The sequence below is a fragment of the Ambystoma mexicanum genome, chromosome 6p (assembly GCF_040938575.1).
Source record: "Ambystoma mexicanum isolate Mex_15411 chromosome 6p, UKY_AmexF1_1, whole genome shotgun sequence".
NCBI lineage: Eukaryota > Metazoa > Chordata > Amphibia > Caudata > Ambystomatidae > Ambystoma > Ambystoma mexicanum.
The window spans coordinates 488,991,165-489,015,230 of record NC_090935.1 but is presented as its reverse complement, the minus strand read 5'-3'; the positions used below and the strand labels follow the sequence as shown (position 1 = coordinate 489,015,230).

Here is a 24,066-nt window from a genome sequence, read left to right as displayed (position 1 = left end):
AATTGTCGCCATTTCCATCGTGATGCTAGCGCAATCAGCCCTAATTCATGTCTTAATACCGAATTGGGAGTCGACATTGGCAAATGCATGGCAGATTTCAACAATGTGCCTTGACGTGTATCCAAGATGTCAGAAATATCGATAAGGCACATATTGGTGGCATACAAAATAACAGCTTCGATTTTTAAAGTTAAAAACTCAATCATAGGTATCAATGAGAATTTACTATGTTTTCTGTAGATCAATTTTAGTTGAGATAATAAAGGTCGTGACTTATTTTTAATAAGGTCAGTCCAATATTTTATTGAATTTTGTGTAGATATGTTGTAGCCCAAATAAGTAGCGCTCAATGAGCATTGAATTTTGATTTGCATAAGCTCCCATTGATATCTTTTGATATTTTGCTTGCCTCCGAATCAAAGGATAACTGTTTTCGCAGGATTGGGACTAAGGTTATCCGCAATTGCGAATTCTTGAAAAAGCAATAGCTTCACTTGTAACCCAGCTGGTGTGGGATCAAATAATATAATATCATCTGCGAAGGCCATCCACTTTAGCTGAAGAGTTCCAATTTTTACAGAGAACAGATTGTTTGCCTCCCATAGTTTGTCTAGATCAGCAATGTACAGATTAAAAAAAAGTGGCCGCCAAGTTACATCCTTGCTTAAGGCCTATTGCCGTTTTAATATGCTCAGTTGTTCGGCCATCTTCCGCGAGTTTTATCTTATATGAGGTGTTAGAATGGAGCTGAATAAACCAGTAGAGTAAGTGCAGTGGTATTCCCATCAGCTTCAGTTTATTCCATAGCAAATTTCGCACTACATTGTCCAAGGCTGATGTCATATCTACCATGGCCACATATATGGGTTGTATATAATTTTTTTTTTTTTTTGCTTTAGTAGCTGCAATCAGATGTGACATAACCATAGCGTTTAATGAGGTGCTCATGCCCTTTCTAAAACCTATGTGATATTTTGAAAGAAGGGCTTTTTCTTCAATAAATGCTTCAAGTTCATATAAGAGAAGAATGGCGAACAATTTTTCATCAGTGTCAATTAGTGCGATTGGTCTGTAATTCTGTGGAAGAGCCTGTCCTTTACCTAGAGCAGATGAGCTGGTGGACAAACTTGGTTCAGCCAGGTTCCTCTGTACATTTGATCTAATATCGGGCTATTGGCAAATGGCTCTGACAGACCATGCCAGGGAGGAAACTGCATTCTCCACCCCAGGAGGCCTTTACCAGTTTAAGGTTATGCCTTTTGGACTAAAGAATGTACCGGCTACATTCCAAAGGATGGTGAATCATGTTCTGAGTGGTATGGAGGACTTCTGCATGGCATACTTGGATGACATTGCAGTGTTCAGCCCTACTTAGAAAGAACATCTTGACCACCTTGGATATGTTTTGCAGGCTCTTGAGCAGGCTCATCTGACCATAAAGGCAAGTAAATGTCAAATTGGTTAGAGTAAAGTGGTCTGCTTTGGACATGAGGTAGGAGGAGGTGAAATAAGGCCATTGCCTAGCAAAGATCAAGCTGTACAAGACTGCCACCCCTACTACTCAAACCCAAGTGAGAGCCTTTCTAGGTCTCATGGGTTAATATAGGAACTTCATTGAGAACTATGGGACCATAGCTTCTCCCTTATTTGATCTCCTCACCCAAATTCCCCATGAAGATCAGGTGGAATGAGGAGTGCACTAAGGCATTTGAAGGACTTCAGAAAGCCCTTTGTCAAGCTCCAGTCTTAAGGGCTCCTGACTACAACCAATCCTCTATTGTACAAACGGATCCTTCCAATACAGGTATAGGTGCAGTTCTGAGTCAGCTGTATGAGAAAGGCAGGGGGCACCCTATCTGCTTCATCAGTAGGAAACTGAAGGACCCTGAAACAAGGTGGGCAACCATAGAACGTGAATGTTTTGCCATTGTGTGGTCTTTGAAAAAGTTTAGACCATACTTGGATGGATCTACTTTTGTAATTCAAACAGAACACCAACGCTTGAGATGGTTAATGCAGATGAAGGGGGAACATTCTAAATTATTAAGATGGTCTACCAGCCTTCGGGTGTTTTATTATACCATAGAACACAAGTCAGGTTGTAATCACCAAAATGCTGATGGGTTCTCCTGAAAATATGACTGACTGAAGTAAGGAGATTCATCTGGGGGTAGATTAAATCCTACCTTAGAGACCCCCCAGCACCTTTGCTGGATTTGAGGACTTCTATTTTTTTACCTGCAGAGAGTGAGACCCTTTTTCCTACTCATGTATTTTCCTGTGATTGGAACTCTGATTCTTTTGGTTTTGGAGTCTGACAAACTCCATAGGCATCATCATTTTACATTGTGGCACACAGCACCTTCAGTGCAGTGACACAGGGAAGTGTTTCAGATTTCCCCAACGTTTAAATACCTTCTCTTGAATAAACTACGGTTTCCAAGAGCAGTGAAGTGAAATTGACTTTACTTAAAATTATAACTTTCTAGACCCAGTACACACTATCTTGCAATAGGGTGCTGGAGGGGTTACTTAGTGTCCCCTTTGTCTAGTTTCTCATGTAACTTTTTTTTTTCACCCTTTCTACAATTAATGGCTGGTGGCAGTGGTTTACTTTTAACCACTGTGGTGTGTTTTTACCGCGGGCTGTGTTCGCAGCTGCAGTAATGCACCTTTGGCTGCCATTTTTGTCAAAATGGCTCTTGTCGTCTTTTTTCGCCATTTCTTGCTGGAAAAGTCCTTTTTGAAATTTACTCTGCGCGACAAACCTGGTTTGGTCCCTTTGTTTGCTTTGTCTTTGGCGGGACTCACGAGTGAAGCCCGCCTCTGGATCCAGGGTGTCTGGCAGGGGCATGAAGTGAGGGAGGTGCCCGAAACTCCCTGTGCTTAATCCCCTTGGTTACAGGAATGCACCCAAAGGTGAATAGCCGACAGGTTGTCCGGCAAGGACAAGCCACCCTGCTGTGTGATTGACAGCTAGGCTGGAATGAATGGGAGAAACCTCCATAAAAGACGTTTTTTTGGCTTGGAAGGTAGAGTCGACCACTGTACGAAGTAATACGAAGAGGAACTTGGAAGAGATGCCTGCTGCAACTCCTGGCCCTTTGGTTTGCCCGGTGAAGCCCTGCTGCTGTGCTGAAGCTCCGAAATTGCCTCGACTAGAGAAGCCCTGCAAGGACGACTTCTCCCCTTGAGTTGGTGGGACCAATCATCTGCAAAGTGAACTCATCTGGACATCCTCTCTGAGCTAGCTGTACTTCCTTGCTGCTACACGAACTGAAGTGCCAGGGAGAGAACCACCACATTGGAGTGCATCACTTTTAAGTCAGACCTGAGCTGCTGGAAGATCCTCCGGACTCCCAGGAAGCTGGACTGTCCAAGCCTGAGCCACCTCAACAGTGCTGGACCCCAGATGCGAGAAAAGTCCAAAGTGGTAGCCGAGAACCACTGTGGTGCTATTTGCTGAGATGCGAGTAGCTGAAACTGCGAAGTGCCACTGAATTGAAGTTTGCCCTTTTCTGTTGCTGACCATCCCATTGGAGTGCAGGAGTCCCCAGAGGTCCTCCCTCTTGTCCCCACGACTGAGGCCCAGGAGCAACAGGATCTGCAGAGCTGCACAGGAACAGAAGCCAGCTGGAACAATTTCTTCTAACCAAAGGTACTGTACAGTCTGAGAACTTACCTCTTTTTGTGGAGCCTTCCTTGTTCTCAGTTGAGACTTGTCTTGGTTGCTTCTGTAGAGTTGCTTGCATCTTCTACACCTCACAAGCCTAACAGCTTGTGGCCTTACATTGATTCTACTTTTACTTACCTGCAAGAAGTGCTTCAGCTCACCTAGACTTTTGCCCAGTTGACATTGGCTGGCCTGGCTCCCTGAATGACTCTTCTTACCCCTGACGTGCTTTACCTTTCCTTCCAGGAAGGGGTTAACTTACTTTGCATTGGGGGTTCAAAATACTTATCTGCTTCAGAATATTTGTGTGGTCTCTTGTTTTATTCTAATATCCCTTTTCTTTGACACTCCTCTCAGTATCACTGTGAATGTACCAGCGAGATGGTAATGTCCATATGTCCTAGCTATTTAAGTAACCTGAGGGTGTAGGAATTGTCTGTAGGCCATCCCAAATGGGTATTTGCTGATTTAGAGAAACTAAGAGTGTGTATTTTGGAGTGTATTTGTGTGTTACTGTTAGATTGCCCCTTCCGAAGAAGGCTTATTCAAACTGACTGTTAAATGTATTGTTTAATCAAGAAACCTTGGGTATAAGTGTTTATTTGGATACTTGTCACTGTGAACATCTGTGTAAAAACCCTACTGCTCACATTGACCCCTCTTGAGATGAGCCTGGCTGCTCAACCACAATACCATCCTATGTAGTACAGACTTGTACCAAAGGGTGGGTTCCTATTGCCAGGAGGTCAAGGTTTTTGTAGTGCTCCCAAAGGGTACTGCACCAAATTTTGCCTAACAGCCCCTAGGGCAACCCAGCAACAATAGGCACTTATTGCTAAAAGTTGTCAAAGAGGATGGGCCTCATTCCGAGTCAGGCGTTAAGGGGTTAACGGCGCCGTAAACGGCGCCGACCCTTAACGCCTGATTACATGGTCCCTTAGCGCCATGGTGATTTTAACGCCTGCTTTTTGCAGGCGTTAAAATCCATGGCGCTAAGGGACCATGGTGCTAATTACGCCACCGTAATTTACGGTGGCGTAATTGGCGCCTTCCCCACTCCCATTATGCCCTATGGGGCAAAAATGGGAATGGGGAAGGGTAAAATGGGAAATGGGGATTTACCGCCCCACTCACCTTGGAATGCGCCAAACTTAGTTTACACCATGGTGGTAAGGGTACGACCCAGGCGGTAACTTACCGCCTGGGTCGTAATGAGGCCCGATAACTTTTAAGACACTATATGGCATGTCTTAAAAATGACACCCATAAAAAGTGTAAAAGACTGAGTGTGGAAAAAGCTTACAGCGCACAGAGGTATAAGGAAAAATAATCTACCAATCCAGCAAAAAGTTCTGGTGTGGACACAGGTCAGGAATATTTATCATTTAATATGAAAATCTTACCCAACGCCAGCAAAAAACAGTTTAACGATTTCCATTTTAACATTAAACCTTTTAACATGCTCCCTACTTACCTATGAAAACATTCTTCACTTAAGTTCAGAATTGACTTCTTGAGGTTCCGGTTAAATCTGTTGTCCATAAAAGAAGTGGTGGATGCAGATCAGGGATCGGAATCAACGGGGCCGAAAGAATATGCCGCTATTGTAAGGCAGATATAAAAACAATGCAACAAATGTAATTATTTATGCTTGTCCCCATTTCTGCATGTTCTGTTTAAGAAATGTGTGGACTTTGAGGAAATCTTGAACACAACTTCTGGCTTCGGGTTTAAAATTCTTATGAAATTACTTTGAGCATTGCGGTTTTAGAAGTCTTAACAAAGGTTTTAGCTGATGAGATTATGCATTTTAACTAAACGTTGTGATTGTCTAGGTGTTTTTTTTTTTAAAGGCTGATATCTTTTGTTAGAGTATGCAATGATTTTTAAAGCATTGTTATCGTATTTTGTTAATGCATTTTCTTTCCAGTTTATTTGGATGTTGCGAAATGTTTGTTATAAACCATAAATGCAAATAAAAAATAAACTGTAGGTTAATCCGCCAAAATTATAATTTGGTGGTCCAGGAAAAACAGTGGTAATTCTGTTATCAGCAGAAGAAAGTGGCGATAATGGAATTACCCACATAAGGTTCAAAGTTACCCTTGAACCATCCACATGCTCTCTTTATCCCCTAATCACAGGTTGAATCAAAATGTATATCTAAATTTCGATGCAGTGTTCCTCATATTTAAATTATATCTTCCATAAACATTATTTGTTGGACTCAGTCCTTTTATTGCTTCATCGAAGGCAGTGTGAATTCACACCATGTCCTAAAGCCAATGCATTTCGGATCTGAATACATCTTTAGGGCAAAACACTGTATATATCAATTGGTTTGTGCATTACTGAATCCCTGTTCGTCAGATTGGTGTCCTACCACCTCAACACTTGGACCTTACAGGTTGTAACTCGGGGTTACTTCCTCTTATCTTCAGTGTCCTCCGGCCTTCCTTCAGTAACTGCTTTGCCTCCACAATATCCCTTCTTGGAGGAGGCCCTTGAGCCTCTGAAGAAATGTCATTTCAGAGCGAGAGAAGGGCTTTTGTACACCCTCTGGTTTCCTGTTCAGAAGAAAGACTGGGGCCTGTATTCCTTTATGGGTCTGATGCTCTAGAACTGTACCTGCACAATGACAATTTCAAGAGGGTCACCTTGACTCCCATCATACTTCTTGGTGCCAACACATCCCAAGTGCAGATTATTCCTGAGGGTTTGTGGTTGGAATCTCCCACTACCAGTTCAGGGTTATTCTGCTGGGTCTTTCATCTGTGCTCAGGTTATGGACCGAACTAGTGGCTGCTCGTCTCAGGAGGGGGAATAATCACATGTTCTCCTACCTCAGACTTGTTCGTCCTAGCCACACCCTGGACCAGGTTCCTGCAAATTTGAACCGCACATACAGCCTGTTGCACAGTTTTGGCTACTCTCGGAACTGCACAAAGTCTGTTTCGCTGTCCAGTCTCCCCAGATTGTGGTCTAGGACACCCACCTTTGACATGGCTTTCCCTACACAGGATCGCATGACGAATATACTTCAGATGGTCAATGTCTTTCCTGCCCACAGCTGTTACAATTTCATATCACAGATCTGTTTTACCTCTGCCTAATCCCTCAAAAATGGGGAATGTTTCCATTGACTGAACCCTGAAGCGGGCCCCCCAGCTACTATGTCTCTCGGATGGGGGACATCAGAAAATATGACCAGCTCTTTGTATGTTGTGTGGGTGCCTGGGTACTCATGGCTGTTACTAAACACTCTTTCATGATGGATCGTTCTTTGCATCTCTGAATGTTACCATCTGGCTGGGAAGGATGTACCGGATAGTTTCAGGACTCATTCTACTAAAGGCCTTACTGCCACCTCCCCTCTGCAGATCGGGGACACTGTCTTGGACATCTTTATGGTAGTTTTGTGGTCTTTTGCCAAACATTACTGCCTGTGTTCCCTGTAGGTGCAGAACGCAACCTTTGGCCGACAGGACCTCCAGACTCTTCTGGTGTAGATGATTTTCTCACTCTTCCCTCCTTCAGATGTTTGTAGTGCTATGGAGAAAAGAAGCCATTAGTAGAAAAAAGTACTTGCCTCTTGGTTTTGTTCTTTCTGGTGGATTCGTCCTTCTTCCCTCTGTTTCCTCAACTCCCTCCCAACCTGTCACTCTTGACAGATCTGCTCCGCTGACCCTCAGCTGCTGAGCACTATTGTAAGGTTGAACTGTGGTCATGAGGTTCCGTGACAGAATATATAATAATTATTTTGCATTTATATGGCACTACGAACCCTCAGGTATCCGAGCGCTGCTTATTACCCACGGTGTGTGGTGCTCATTTATCGAGCTCGGAAGGATGAAAGGCTGAGTCTGGCCCTGACGGGATTCGAACCTGCGTTGGCAAGCACTGCACGGATGTCATAGCGAGCGCTCTACTCACTGTGCCACTTGACCGGCTATAGTACCAAACGTCCTTTCTAGCGTCTGGATGCGCAGTGCCCGGGGGTGGGGGCTGGTCAGCTGTCTTTAGAGATGAGATATTGAAGATGAGGAATCTGTGGGTAACTTACTGCATTTTGTGGAGGTTTTAGACCCAAATATTAGTGGCATGTGTCAAAAACATTGTAATTTCAGGCAAGAAAAAGATGCAATCTATTCAAATGCCTCACTCCGACAGACACTCAGGTTGTTAATGTATCTGTTTTATCAGGGGCCAGAGAAATTCTGATATGGTAAATATGTAGGAGTGGTTCTTGGTGGCAATCCGTTCTGGAATTAGAAAACTGATTCCACAGTGGTATCATACCAAAATACTGAACAGGAAAATCACGAACACAAAATTTACGAAATTTCTCACTGCACAGTACACTGCAATTATATGTGGGGGGTGGGCTAGGGTAATGAAAAGAATTTGGCAAGTATGTGGGAGGCCGCGGAGGGTCTCCCCTGCATATATATTTGCAGTGACATGTGCAAAACAAATTGACATTTTCATGTTCATGATTTTTTTTCTTGCAATTTTCACATAGATTCTCCACAGTTGGAGTCGTGAGGGACTGTTTAATATCAAGAAAGAGAATTCGGAGCGAATTTCTATCTCTGTGGCAAAAACAAAAGGGGCACCAATGTGATCATTCTCACTGATTCTAGATGAGAATATGCTTAATGTTCCAACAAAACGTCATCCAACAACTGTGTGGCATATTAACTTTGGTACAATTGTGATACCTGCAAAGTTGTATAACCATTCCAATCGAATGGAAAACGCAGCCGTCATTTGGTATTTTGGAACACCTAACCTTGGCTTGGCATCCGACTTCACGGTTTCTTGCAATTCGGATGCAGTGATGGAAACTTTTGGACCAGTTTTGTAACTCAAACACAATACTTTAAAACTGGCATTACCACACACTGAGTTAAGTCACTAACTTGTAACAAACCACAAACTGCATGCTGTTAACATTTCTTTCTCTTATAACGGTTTCCCGTTAAATTTAATTTGTCGAAACATTGGAAACTGGAATATTTTCTGGAAAAAAACATGCAATATAAGTACCTTAACCTTTTTTCTTATACAGGTGAATCTGTTGAATTTCAGCCTGTGATAGCTCACCTAAGTATGTTAACAAAATCTTTGGAAAATATCAGGATGATCATTTGCATTGGTAAGCTGCAGTTATTTCTTGACATTGTGTTTTTTGGCTTCACAGGATCAAAAAGCATATTTGGCCAAATATACCAGACCCATCAAAAAGTACTATAGTAAAGATGTCGCCTCACACTCCAACTCGGGTAAGACCTGTTTTTGCTTAATTTTCATGTTTTGTACGATCAAATTTACATCGGATTCAAAAACCATTGTGTGGAATAGCAAAGGGTCTTTTGTTAACCTTTAACTCATAGTTCCATTTACAGAAATTCAGTAAGTTCTCTTTCATGCTTGGATCTGCTCTATTCCCAAACAAATACCTATTAGATTTGATCACCTTTACTTCATCAGCAAGTCCATAGACGGTAATCTTTCGACTTTTGCCAGTTGCATAGCAGATTATGCAGACAGTGGGGCCTGTTTTGAATGATACTATTACAGGCGTGGAGTATACGAATCCGAGTGATCCGACCGCGGCTGATTTGGCCGCGGTCGGAACGTTCGCATGAGAAAGGTGCGAACTACCAAAAGTTTGCACCTTTCTCATGCCAACACATGTACTACAGGGGCTGCAGGGAGTGTCCCCCGCAACCCCAGCTCACTATACCACACAGTATAGTGAGCGGGGTGTTGCGGGGGACACCCCTGCAGCCTTTTTTTTATTATACTTACCTGCAATGCTACCACCAAAGATACAAGCTTTTGGTGTTTGAACCTTTGGTGGTAGCATTTTATAGAACCTTTGGTCATTACGACCATTTGTTCACGGTAAAATCAACCTAAACTGGGTATGCTGCCCATATTGGTAGGTCCTGTTCCAATACAATACCTTTGTGTAACTAGGGGAACAAACAAGGAATAGTTTCCAAGAACTTCAAATATACTACTCGCAGGGTTTTGGTAGCAGCTTCTCCTTCCCTGTCAGTTCTTTAGCACACTCCCTTCAAAAATATACCAACTGATTTCAAATAAATTATTTTCTCTTTACGACTTACACCTTCAAAGTGGCATCCTTCATTTATACAAAATCCTGCTAAGATATAGAACCAGATGGGGGACAAATCAGAGACCTTTTTCTCAGGCATGCCCTAGATTTCTGCACCTCTCGGGACAGTTTTTTTGCTTTACAGTGTGGTGTGTTTTGCTTTTGTGTTTTTGTTTCTTTTGTGCGCTTTTCCGTTACAGATGACTCTTCAGAGGTGTCATTTCCTAGGTCTGATTAGACACCTTGTGAAGAAGTCCATGTTGTATCTTGTTAAGCTAACACGGTAATGGGCATTGTCTGGATCATGAGTCTGGCTAAGGGAGATTGGTATGAGCCAGGGGCTGTAGGAGTCTAAGGCATGCATGTCATGGTGTGCTTCAGGTGGTGTTCATTTAGTTTGGTCCCTGGCCTGTTTGCAGTTCTCTTGTGGGACAAGCAGGCATTCCATGTTGTCCTCAGAATAGTCCCGTTTTTAATGCCTTCCAGAAGCAATACAGTCTGAGTTGGGCCAAGTGGAGAAGGATGCTCTACCTAAAGGGGAGTGGTAACTGGAGGGATAGCCCATCACCGACAGAACACTGGGCTAGTAGAACTTGGTTAACAAGGAGGGGTTTGTTCTGCCGTATAACATGTTTAGGAGCGGGACTACTTCTTAATTCTGGTAGGCCCAAGTCATTTCTATTGTGTCCAGGGAAATACAAAAACACTGTAAATGTGAAGATGTACACACAGTTGTTCAGACAGAAATAGGTATTGTATATACAGCTTGTAAGTTTATTTTGCTGCTGGGTGCATTTAGTAAATCATGCATCCATATTGTTGAAACCGGACTGTTTTTACTGAGAGTCAACAGAAATGCAAAACAAATTTTTCATTCAGAGATACTTGGTATGCAGGAGGTATATACCATTATACACCATTATAATGGCCAGATTAATTGGCAGAATGCAATGAAACAAAAGAACAAAGTAACCATCACCATTAGTGACATGTGATTATCGTGTGTTCAGATGCGAGACAACCCAAAACAAACACATTAAATGGGAAATTCTTGGTTGTCTGTAGCCAGGCTTGCGGGTGACCTAACACGTGGTCTACCTAAAGGGGAGGGCAGACAAAGGGCGACAATGAGGAGAGGGGATATTTAATTCAGAAATTGATTGGGTTGGTAGTGTTGCAATTTGCTCTTGCAGAATGCAGCTTTCTATCCATGCAAAGCTCTTTTCATTCTCAGCAAAATAAGTTGGATCTGTAGGCAATGTTGTCAGGAGGCAAAGAAGGATGGCACAGAGAGCTATTTCTTCTTTTCTCCAGACACTAAGCATGTGAGCTCCGCACTCGGAGTGGTGTCCTGAAGTGTAAGGTATTACCGATAAGACCTTGCTGAAGTTAAACTCTTGACAAGAATGAGGCAATGGCTGCTGGGCAAGGTCCATAAGTTGCAGGGATTCTTGTGAAACCAACGTATTCCCCATAAACCTGGTTAGGTGACCTAAGTTAAAAAAGTAGTTTATGCAAAGTGACAAGTGCCTACAGGGGAATTCTAAGATGGGCGTCTCCTGGTTTTACAGCAGAATGGGTAAAAGTGCTGCATTCGTTCTAGAAAATCAGTATTTGAGAGGGTACATTATCAAGATGGATTTGTGTGCAGGACCACTGCAAAAAGGCTTTACATATGCCTGGCACCTAACAAGGTCGACCACCTAATAAAATAGGGTGTGACTCGTATTACCAAATGTACATGCATATGTATTACTCTGTACCCAAGTATGAAGAAGTGTAACTTCTGCACATACCAGTTCTGCAGTGACTAGCTGAAGGTGCACTGAAGGTCTTTGAGGTTGGCTGATGGGGCTTTTCATGGTATAATGTTTTTTAGCAATGTTCCCAGTTGACACATTTTACTTTAGCAGGCTTGGTGTAGATCTGAAGGTGAAGTTTTAGATGTTGCAGTGAAGCCTGAAGAATTTTGGTTTCCTGCAAACAAATAATAGCAACTAGACTAGAAGATCCTCCAGAACCGTTTTTACAGAGATACAACCAAACCCCAAGTGGAAAGCTGAAGGTGTTGGGGCCATGAATAGTGGCTTGTAGTAGATAAAATGTCCTAAATGCTGACCACTTATTTTAAACTAGGGGCAGGTTTTCATATGCATGCAAATATACATCTCGCACTGTAAATGTTTCCCATAATTAGCTTGCCTGTTAGTGAAAGTTTTTCCCTCTGTAGAATTTCAAAGAAAACAGTCTGTTTTGATAACCGATGTGAAACAGATGTCTACAGTGCCTAACTGGGCATCCTCCTATTTAAATAAAACTTTCTTGAATGTTCTGAAGTTATTCTATTTAAACAGTGTATGGAATGAGGGTGTTCACCTTCACCAACCACTCACTAACTTCTGGACTTCTTGACTTTTACTCCATTGCCCCAGAAAACAACCAGGCAGCTGCCCTGATGAAATTCGAGTAATTGGCCACCACTATCTACTGTGGCTTGATGTTACAGCAGTCTATCATGGCTTCATTCAATGGGAAAAACAGAATGTGAGCAACCACTCTCCCCTTTCCATTGGCAGGCCTGTCCTACTGCAGCAAACAGTTGAATGATGCACGCCAAGGGTCTGAGAAGCTCCACTTCCTCAGACACAGACTGCTAATACCTGAGGTGGAATGGGTGCAAGCTCCAGGTACCCTGTGTTAGCAGTAGCTCACGGTCACATCACCTGCAGTAACCAGTCGGAGGCTTACTGTCCCCTCCCCTTTTAATTGACACATTTCCTCTGTGGAGCAGCAGGGTGTGTGCAGTGCCACTTCTAAACACATCCTGATTAGCTCCCCAAGCACCTTCCCAGTTAACCCACCCGTGAAGCCCAAAAGGAGTCAGTCCAGGAGCTGGTTGTACAAGTCCCACTCCTAGCTATATGTGATAGATTTCTCGACCTCAACCCTTCTGCAGATTCCCGCCCCAACTTGCAGCAACACACTATCCTCTAAATTCTTAATCCCTGCCCACCTCCTGATTCCTAGATGTGTCTAGTGGCTTGAAGGACTGTTTCCCCGGTTATACCAGCATCCTGTCCGAGTATTGCCTTGCTCTCTACTCCCCTCCTCACCCCATCGCTCAACATCCCCGTTCCCATTTCGAAAGACATGGGGCAAGCATCCAATGCACCCAAAGTACAAGCAGCATAGCAACGCCCATTCCAATCTGCCCATTCCAGAGGCAAACGCCTCTGATGATAAGTGGCTCCCTTTGCCTGTATATTTATGGTTTAAGATTTTATCATCCCTATAAATGCAAAATTGCTCCCTTTTGGTGGTTGCTTGCCTCTACATCTGTCTAACAAAAATATTGCAGTTTTCTTAATGTTGCATCACTTTGGTTTTTTTGGAGTTCTATTGTTTTGGGAAGCTTATAGTAAATATATATTTGTATTGTTTTATAAAGAGATTTCTGATGCTTGTGAATCTGCTTAGTCACATGCTGTGCAGTATAGTCCAACATCTAGTGGAAATCGTGCAGTATTGCATCTTTCTTTCGAAGATCAGAAGGGGACGTTGAAATGGACATGACTGTAACACTATCCCTAACGTGGCCTGTAGTGTACCAAAAATCCCTCACGCGTTGAGGTCCCTCAGATTGTTTTTTTCCGCCAACCTAGTTGATAGCCTATGCGGAGCCCTCAAGAGTTAATATTGCTTACTTTGTGCCCACGACCTACGGTCGTCTAGTCGCCTGACTATTCTATTCAACGACTGACTCGTGGTCTTCCTGCCGTCAAAGACATCCTCAACTGCTTGGCGACGGAACTGTTCGACTGTCGACCGCGTGGCCTCGGCCCTTCGGCCATGCCCTTACAGTAGGAAGAGTGGGGCCCTGAGTTTATTCTTCCCTAAGAATGTATTTCCTTTTCCCCTCTTTCTCTTCTTGGTCTGGCTGCCGTTACCCGCTGCTATGGGGAGGACACCATTTAAAGGTTGCCCGTTGTGTAACGGGAAGTTCGAGGGAATTGGGTCCTCCGACGTATTCCATATCAATGACATGTAATCACCACAGCTGTGCTGCTTCGGAAAATCATCGACGCAGGACGCAGACCCTGAAGATGGACCTCCTCCGACAGCCGACGTCACTGGATGTTATAAGTAGGACGCACGATGCCCATAGCCTCAGTTCTGTTTTTTCCGCGAACGTGTTCGCTTCGGAGATCTCGGCGCGCCTCGACTCTTTGGAGTTTCTGTTCTTTCTCGGTTCTTCGAACCTGTTCGTATTGTGAAGGATTTCTTCGTGAAGATGTCTACCTCGTCTTCGACCCCGCGTCCAGGCTTTAAGAAGTGCCGGGACTGTGGGTCCAAGATGTCGGTGACGGACTCGCACGACGCCTGCCTCTGGTGCCTCGGGGAGGCCCATGACACGGATGACTGTGACGACTGCCAGCTGCTCATGTCCAAGCCTTGCGGGAGCGCAAGAAGTTGTCGGTAGGTAAGGTGCCAAGCCACGGAAGTCGAGGTCTGCAGGGCTTGTGACAGACGATTCGAGGGGTCCAGTCCAGTGGGTCTCGGTCCCGCCACTCCTCTGCCTCTTCGCACTCCCGGAAGCGCCGTCATCGGTCGCCTTCCACGTCTTCTTCCGAGGACTCCGCCCGTCGGCGGGTCGCTTGTCCCACCAAGCATGCGATGCCGGAGGAATGGGCTTCCTTCGGGAAGAAAATGTTAGCGATTCTCGAATCGCAGGGCACTGGTCCGTCCGCGCCTCAGTGGGGACGGTCGTGATTGGTCGAGAGACACCGCACGCATGCCTTCGGGCTTGGTTGGTCGGCACGATTCGCGGGAGAGGTCTCGCTCGGACAAGGGGAATCGTTTGCGTCATGCACGGTCCAGGTTCCGGTCCTCGACGCGCTCCAGTCCGTGTGCACCTGTGGTGTCTTCGAGGAAGACATTGGCGCCGAGGTCGTCGACTGACTCTTTCGAGGCCCCGCCTCCGAAGAAGTCGTCTATGCTATCGGTGCCCAGGCTTTCGAGGGACACTCTCGGGGCTCCGGCCTCGAAGCCTGTGTCGATGCCATCGATGCTGTCGGCACACGTTCGGCGTTGATGGAGATTCACTCAACGCCTTTCGAGGCTGTTTCGACGGGGGTACCCCGGGGCTCGGTGGAACCCCCTAGAAAGGCTCTGGCCAAGGTCAAGCATGGCTTTGTTCCACATTCTGTGCCTTCTTACCGCCATCTTGAGTTTATTTCAGAGGTGGATGAGGGCTCTGATGATGGCATGGTTCCTGATACGGTGCCAGACGAGATTCCCTCGGGCCATAGCCAAATTGAGGACCTGCGGCAGACCCTGGAGTGGTGGAGTTTTGTAGGCCTGAGCCTGGCACTCATGCCGACTCGTCGTACCGGCACCTTATGTCTAGGGTTACCGAGTACTTGGGGTAGTCTGCTCCCCCAGGGGATTTTCTTCAGGATGACCTTAAGGATATGCTTGATCAAGGTCCACCAATTGACCCGGTACTGCCATTCCATATGGCTCTACAGAGGAGGATGGACTGCTCCGGAGAGTCTCCCGGCAGTGGGCAAGTCTTTGCCGCAAAATACGGCCCAGCCAGTAGTGAGCCCTGCTACTTGTCCAAGCACCCCACTCAGGAGAGTTTGGTGGTGCTACGGCTCCGGCAAAGCAGGCGTCCTATCCTACCATCCCTCCTGATGGGGACAAGCGTTTTGACGGCTGGGCGAAGAAAGTGTTTTCTTCAGGGTGTATGGCGCTTCAGGCGGCCAACTCCGTATGTGCCTTGTCGCGTTTCACGCACACTCTGTGGAACTGTTTCCTTGGCGGCTGAACATATTCCGGAAGGGGACGAACGGATGGTTTCCTTGCCATGGTTCAGGATGGCAAGGATGCCATGTGTGAGGCCGTTCAGTCGGGGTTGGACATGGCAGATTGCGTCAGCCGGTCCATGGCGGCGAGCACCGTAATACGCAGGTTTGCATGGTTGCGGAAGTCGGGGTTTGCTCCTGATGTGCAGGCCCGGCTCCTCAACATGCCCTTTGACGGGGAACATCTTTTTGGCAGCAAGGCTGACGAGTGCCTTGAGAGGTTGCAGACCTCAGAAGCTGCAGCGAAGTCGTTGGCTGCTGCAGTTCGCCAACCTCTGCCTTTTCGTCCTAGGGGACAGCAATGGAGGGGAGGTTCCTTTCGTTATTACTCATCCTTTGGTTAAGCGAGAGGAGCTGCCAGTCAAAGGGGCCACCGTAGGATTGCCAGAGGTGGCCAAGGCCGCTCGGGATGTTGCCTCTTTGCCCTCGGGCAATGCCGCAGCTGCTTCAGCTCAGTCATGAGGCCATGTCCCATGGTTCACCGGTTGGGGGAAGGCTGGCGCAGCATCTTGTAGAGTGGCGCGCCATAACTTCAGATGTGTGGGTTCTGGAGATCATAACCCACGGCTACTGTCTTCCTTTCCGGCAGAGTCCTCAAGACAATCCACCGGGGAATCTCTCTTTGAAGAGTCCGGATCCGCTCCTTGCGCGGGAAATTCAATCCCTGCTGGAGAAAGGCGCCATAGAACTGGTGCCTGTAGCGGAGAGGAACAAGGGATGGTATTCCCCTTACTTTATGATTTCCAAGAAAGACGGGGGATTGAGACCCATCATGGACTGGCGCGGTTTGAACAAATTCCTCAGGAAGGACAAGTTCAAGATGGTTACTCTCAAGTCCTCCAGGCCCATCAACTTCAGGACTGGTTGGTGTCTCTCGACCTCAAGGACGCTTATTTTCATGTGCCGATACATTCAAAGCACAAGAAGTACCTAAGGTTCGCGGTTGGCGACTTGCACTTTCAGTTTCGGGTCCTGCCGTTCGGATTAACCTCCGCCCCAAGGGTCTTCACTAAGCTCATGGTAGTGGTGGCAGCGCACCTCAGGAAAGGTGGGATTCACGTCTACCCTTACCTGGACGATTGGTTGATCAGGGCGCGCTCTCCTGAGCAAGTCCTGGACCATCTGTCAGTCACCTGCCACTCCCTCCACAAGCTGGGCTTCTCCCTCAACTTAAAGAAGTCCCAATCAACACTAACTCAGAGGCTCCAGTATATATCGGAGCAGTGCTCGACACGTCCCTGTGGCAGTGTTTCCCTCCCCTGGTGAGGGCTTATCACATTCAGCAGATGGTGCACAAGTTTCATCTTGCCCAGAGTCTCCCAGCGTTCGAGTTTGAGATTGCTCGGCCTCATGGCATCCTGCATTCTGCTGGTGCCAGAGGCCAGGTTGCGAATGAGATCTTTGCAATGGGCACTCAAGCGCCCAGTGGTCTCAGTCCTCTGGCAGGATGTCGGACCCTGTTCAGGTGCCGTCCTCGGTCGCCCAGGACCTTCTATGGTGGGCCGTCGAAGACAATCTGATGAAGGGGGCTCCATTTTGGCTACCCTGGCCGGAGGTGACGATCATGACAGACGCATCCCTCACGGGATGGGAGCACATGCCAACGAGTTGACAGTCAGTGGTCGTTGGTCTCCATCGGAGTCCAGACGCCATATCAATCTGTTGGAGCTGAGGGCCGTCAGGCTAGCCCTGAAGGCTTTTCTGCCGACTGGGTGAGGGAAGAATATCCTGATCCTGACAGACAACACGGTGGCCATGTACTACCTCAACAAAAAGGGGGGTGGGGGAGCAGGGTCACTTCCTCTGTGCAGGGAGGCGATGCAGCTTTGGTTCTGGGCAATCCAGCAGGAAATTTCGATCTCGGCAGTTCATCTGGCCAGAGACGAAAACGAGACAGCGGGCGCTCTGAGCACGCAGAGCGCGATCTCTCACGAGTGGGAGTTGGCTCAGGAGATTCTCCTGGAAATCTTCGTCCTTTGGGGGACCCCTCAAGTGGATCTCTTCGCCTCCAATGTCAACTGGAAGTGCGAGAGGCTCTGCTCGCGGGAATGTCTTCCAAAAGGAGCCTTAGGAGACGCGTTTGTGGTGGAGTGGTCATTCCCACTGCTGTACGCGTTTCCTCCAGACCCCGTCATCCCGCAAGTACTGCGGAGGTTACGGAGGTTCGGTTCCCGGATGATCCTCATTTCTCCAGCGTGGGCCCGGAGGACGTGGTACCCGGACCTTCTCGACTTATCCATCTGCCCTCCACGTCGTCTTCCCTACCGAGACGATCTGCTCTCACGGGAGTGTGGTCAGGTTCTCCATCCAGCGCTCAGATCCCTCAACCTTCACGCTTGGTTTCTGAAAGGTTGAGGTATAAAGATTGGGACCTCCCTGAAGACGTGATGGAGGTGTTGCTCTCGGCCAGACGGCCCGCAACAAAGTCCCTGTACCGTTGCAAATGGGTACCGTTAAAGGTTACCTGGCGCTCGTCTGAAGAGTGTTCCTATTTTAAAATTCTTTTAATTTCTCAGTTTCTGAAAGGGCTCACTAATGTGTTCCCTCCATCACCTTTCCAGGTGCCCGGTTGAGATTTGAACCTAGTTCTCAAGTTTCTGATGGGTGCTCCGTTTCAGCCTTTGCATTCATGCCCTTTGAGACTGTTAACTCTTAAAACTGTATTTTTGATGGCGGTCACGTCCGCTCGCAGAGTGAGTTACAGGCACTTTCAGTTAAGCCACCCTTCACTGTGTTTCATAAGGACAGGGTTGTCCTTGGAGTTCGTCCTTTCTTTCTTCCGAAGGTGGTGTCGGAATTTCATTTAGGCCAGAAGGTTGTTCTTCCGGCGTTTTATCCTCCTCCACATCCTGGTAACGAAGAGGAGAGGCTCCATAGGCTTCATCCTAGGAGAGCATTAAGCTTTTATATTTCACGCATATCCCGGGTCAGAGTGGACGAACAACTCTTCATTGGTTACGCTGGAAAGCGTTTGGGACAAGCTGTGACGAAACAGACTTTTGTCTCGCTGGATTATTTTGGCTATCTGAGTGTTACCGGTGGCGGGTAAGGACCCACCGGTCGGCTTGCGGGCCCATTCTACCAGGGGTATGGCTGCCTCTACTGCCCTAAAGAGGGGTGTTCCTATTCGTAACCTCTGTGATGCAGCCACCTGGGCTTCGGTACATACTTTTGTACGTCACTACTCCCTTGATTCCATCCGTGGGCAGGATCTGGCCTTTGGCAAGGCGGTCCTTTACTCCGCAATTTGATTGGGCATTCTAAATTTCTGTTTTCCAAATTCTTTTCCCACCTCCTTGCATTGGTACTGCTTTGGGAGTCTGTCATTGATATCGAATACGTCGGAGGACCCAATCCCCTCGAAGAACAAGTTACTCTCTTACCTGGTAACGTTCTTTCGATGGGATGGTCCGACGTATTCCATATCGCTCCCTCCCTCCCTTCCCCGCTACAGAATTTCGTATGCGATTGCAGCTTACGTTTCCGCAAGGCTTTGTGTGTCAGACTGGCAGAAGACTGGTGCCACACATTCTGGGAAAAAACTACAACTGAGGCTATGGGCGTCGTGCGTCCTACTTATAATATCCACTGACGTCGGCTGTCGGAGGAGGTCCTCGAGGGCGGCGTATCGACATAGGACACACACGCCGAAGATTTTCCGAAGCAGCACAGCTATGGTGATTACATGTCATTGATATGGAATACGTCGTCGGACCATCCCATCGAAGGAACGTTACCAGCTAAGAGTAACTTGTTCTTTCCTTGGAAGGACACCCATCGCCGTTGCAATCGGTGTCTTCCTCGAGACCACGGCAGGTGCTCATGTAAGTCCTGCAAGCTCTTTCGACCGAAAACGTTGAAGGACAGGCAGACTAAATGGTGGGCGGCCTACGCAATGCAGGCGGAAAGCCATTCCCCCGTCGGTGCCGTCGCTTCGGATGACGTGGAATCCAACGGCAGATATGGCTCCAACCATCAACCTTTCGGCAGAGCCTTCAGGCTCCCAAATGCCCGGCCCCGACAGACTAGCCACCGGCTCTGTTATGGTGAGTTAACACCCCGGCGGCGACGACAAGGGCACCCATGCACCACAAATACCAAAGCACACAACCCCTAAGGCCTCTTCGATGGAATTATCGAAGAAGTGCATAATGCCAACAGGGCCGTTGAAAACGTCAACGCCCTCAAGACCTTGCTGTTCGGTTCCCTCCACGCAACCGCTTTCGTGGCATGCGACTGGGCTTTCCTCTGGTAAGTGCGTTCATCCTAAAAAACATACTGGTGGCGACACACCGTCCAAGGGTGGTCAAGCACCTAAGGTTTTGGTGGAGTCGCCGACCATGATGGCGCTGTCAGGCATGTTAAGATCAAAAAACGAGTAAGCAAGGTCAGGTCAATCTCTGCTGAAGAGTAACCACTGCTGCACCCTGAGCGGGTGACCCCTTGTGTGGGTGGTCACAGAATTCTCATGAAACTATTCTTCTGCACAAAAGGGTTTTATTTTGAAGTGCAGTAGTGTAGTAATACACTGGTATTTTTCAAAAAACATAGGACATTCACATTTGAGGACATACAAAGTGTAGTACCTAAAGTACGAATGATCAAGTAGTCAAAATTTGAGACATATACTTGTACAGTTTGTTCATTCTCATTCTTGGGAAGGAAGCTTAGAGAATTCAGTGGAATCAAACAGTTGGGGGGGCCCATAGAGTGTGGGCACAATCAAGAGTTGAACAACATATAATGCATGTCAACACAACAGTGTTTCAGCCATTTTGCGTGGAGCTAGTTGAGCTCTAATGGTGTAGGCCTTCATCAGGACAGGAGTGTCTTTACGAGTGGAGGGTCCTATGTGGTCTGTAGGAGTGAAACAGACAAAGAACGTGTCAGGATGTACATGGTCAGCAAAGATCTAGCAGAGAAAAGTTATGAATACTATGTAGGGCGGATGCCGGTGCTTACTGAATCCGAGGAGCTTAGTGGCTCAGATTAAGAGGTGGAAGGATCCACTTCTTTAGGATGCAGTCGTCATCTTGTGAACAGGCGCAGTCACGTCTGTAAGGGGATGAGGAAGTAGGATTACTAAATAGCGCCCCAGAGGTGCGGTTCCTCTCTAGCCCATAGTGTGTGACTAGGGAGGTGGTGGTGTAGGTTTTAGCAGATTTGGTGAGAGTAGACCTAGTGGTGGTCCCACTAAATGTGGAGTGTGCTTAAATGGGATAAAAAGGGCTTCTGTGGAATAACAAAATGCCATTTATCAAGTGCACGGAAAACGTGGTGCAAATCTGTAGTTATTACAATATGATTAAAAAGAGTGCCCCTTCTCATCGGTCCTGGGCGAAGGGTGGACCGTGATCTATGCGGGCTGTGCAAGTTCTGGATTACAGTGCCACAACACGTGTCATGCAACCTATGATGTAGGTGGCATGAAGGGCTATGGGTGTTTAAATGTGCAGAGTCATGCTGTTTAGAGATTCCTTACAGTGAGGGTAGGCCTCCCAGTTTCTGTGCATGAAGCTGCGTGCAGTAAAGCTTACCTATTGTCAGTGCATTCAGCTGCCAAGATTGTTGAAGCAGCAGTATGACGTCGAGGATGCAAGTGTGTTAAGTGCAGACCAGGGCCATGTTAAGGAACAGGGCTCTGTGGTGGGGTGACTACCTAAATGCCTGTTTGGAGTTGATGCCCTCAGTCAATAGGGCCAAAATGCAAGTCGTGCATGGTGACTACCTAAATGCCTGTTTAGAATTGATGCAGGGAGTCAGTTGGGCCAAAATGCAAGTCATGCACGGTGTGGAGCATGATGATGATGATTTCGGCCACTGTCAATCCCATTGGGTGTCAGCTGTCATGTAGTATAGAATCAGGCCTGTGTTACTTCATTGCCACATGTTGTTCATGACAGGTATATGACATCAATGGTTTATATCAATTTACTGATGTAATTACTTTAAATAAAGATTTTACAGAAAATCAAAAAACAAATTGTTACACAGTGCAAATTCTTGTTTTTAGAAAATGGAAAGGATCTGTATGAAAGTCTGGCCAGATGCAAGGTGGATGTGGTTTCTCAGAGCATCTGCAGCCATATTGTATAAAACACATTGCTGTAGACGGGTGTTCTGTCATAGGACATACAAACTATCGCCATATTTTACAGGAAATGCTTCCACTCTACAGTTATGTTCAAACCTTCTTTGACAGTTCGTAGTTTGTGGACCCGTTTTAGTCTGGTCAGGGTTTTGTCAATGTCTCCACCTCTACGCGTGATGTTCACTTTCTGTAAGACACACCACTTTATATCCATGTTGGTGTGGTTCTTCTTAACATAGTGTTCCACTAGTGGTTTGCCCGGTACCTTGTTTTTTTATACAAGACCGGTGCTCACCAATTGGGGTCTTCACAGCTCTCATGGTTTTCCCAATGTATAGAAATCCACATGGGCATTCAATGGTGTAAATAACTTGTTTGGTATTACAGTTTGTGTGATCCTGTAAGGTCCACGAAATCTCTGTGTGTGAATACTTTGGTTGTCTCGGTGAACTGGCAGGCCATGCATTTGCCACATCGGTAGTATCCTTGGACAGGTGGTAAGTTCCATAGAGTATTGGGTTGTTTTGGAGTTTCAAGAAACGCATGGACAAGTGACTCTTTGATGTTGGGGTTTTTCTTGAAGGAAAAAAGGGGCACTTTTTGGAGAGATCCAGTGTTCTTGATCAGTGGCCAGTGCTGCTTGATTGCCTTTTTTATCAAATTGCTGAGGGGACTGTAGGTTGTCACGCATACCAGTCTGTCCAGTTCTTTTTTGGTGGTTTTGGTGAGGCAGATAGTACGGTCTGTGTTTGCTGCTCGTTTGCTTGCGTGTTTCACGGATTTTCTGAGGTAGCCTCTGTTGAGAAGGCGGTTTTGTAGATCTGTGGCGTGTTTCTCATATGTGTCACGGTTGGTGCAATTCCTCCCAATTCTCAAGAACTGTCCGTAGGGCAGGTTATATTTCAGACCTTGAGGGTGATAGCTTCCAAAGTGTAGTAAGGTGTTCCAGTCTGTAGGTTTCCGAAATAGTTCTGTGTGTAGATGGTCTCCTGACCTGTAGATGTGGAGGTCTAGGAAGTCAATCACATGGAAGTCCCAGTGCATCGTGAAGTTGATGTGAGGATTGCATAGATTGAGCCATTCCTGGAATGCAGTTAGGTCTTGTTGGTTCCCCTGCCAGATGAGGAGCACATCGTCGATGTACCTTTTCCACAGCTTGATGTTGTTTCTGTAGGGATTAGTGTCTGCCATGACGTTTTCAGTTTCATAATGTGCCATGTACAAGTTGGCAATGTCTGGTGCAAAGGTGGCCCCCATTCTGACACCTTTGATTTGTTTGTACAATTGCTCTTTGAATAGAAAGACATTTTCGGTCATTGCAAGTCTCCCACATTCTAGTATGAAGTCTGTAGGGACGGTTTTGGTGTCATTTCTTTTATCCAGAAAGAGTTTCAATACCTCTTGTTGTGGGATTGAAGTATAGAGGGCCTCTACAGCTAGGGTGGCTAAGATGTAATCTTGTTCCATGTTGATGGTCCCCAGCATGAGGTTGGTGTCCGTGCTGTATTTGAGGTAGGAATTAATTTGGTTCACAAAAGGTTTCAAGAAGAAGTCTGTGTAGACTGATAGGGGTTTGAAAATTGAGTCACAAGCCGATACGATCGGTCTTCCAGGAGGTTTTTGTAAGTTTTTGTTTATCTTTGGCAGTATGTAGAATGCCGGGATTCGTGGGTGAGCTTTATTGAGGAAAAGATGCTCATCTTCGCAGATCCACGTTTCTCGAAGTGCGTGGTCTGTTAGGCTGCAAATCTCATCCTGTAGACTCTTGGTGGGTCCACTTGTAAAGGGCGGTAGGTGTTGATGTCACTCAGTAGGCGCAGGCATTCCAGGTTGTAGTCCTTGGTGTTTTGGATGACGATGCCACTGCCTTTATCCGCGGGTTTGATGGTGATGTCATGGTTGTCTTTAAGGGAACGTAACGCTGTTCTTTCATATGTTTGTAGGTTGTCTGCGTAGAAGTTGTGCTGTGTGAGTCCCTTCTGGATAGCTTTGGTGACCATTTTCTCATATGCTTCGAATTCACAAGGGATTGTGTGGGGAGGAGGCATAAATGTTGATTTGATTTTGAGGCCTGTTGTGGTGTCTAACTCTTTCGGGCCGTTCCATGATCGTATTTGAAGTGTTCTGGTAGGTAAACCTCAAAGAAGTATCTCAAGCGAATGTTCCGGAAAAAGCGTTTCAGTTCAACTTCAGTGTTGAAAGCATGAGCTTTTGCTGCCGGCATGTTAAGGCCTTCAATTCAGCTGCTGAAAATCTGTAAATGTCTTGCGGCTATCATCTCAGCAGCTACAGAGCACAAAGGCACCCC

General features: G+C 46.5%; 1 protein-coding gene across 4 annotated transcripts in view; it reads left to right on the top strand.

Moving 5' to 3' along the window:
• Window positions 1-24,066, top strand: part of IL6ST (interleukin 6 cytokine family signal transducer) — a 612,349-nt gene that overhangs the window by 580,325 nt on the left and 7,958 nt on the right. For all 4 annotated transcript variants that reach the window (XM_069627291.1, XM_069627294.1, XM_069627293.1 and 1 more), the window contains one exon: window positions 8,877-8,958. In XM_069627291.1, coding sequence (XP_069483392.1) covers window positions 8,877-8,958 — 82 coding nt within the window. The remainder of the gene's footprint in view (window positions 1-8,876; window positions 8,959-24,066) is intronic.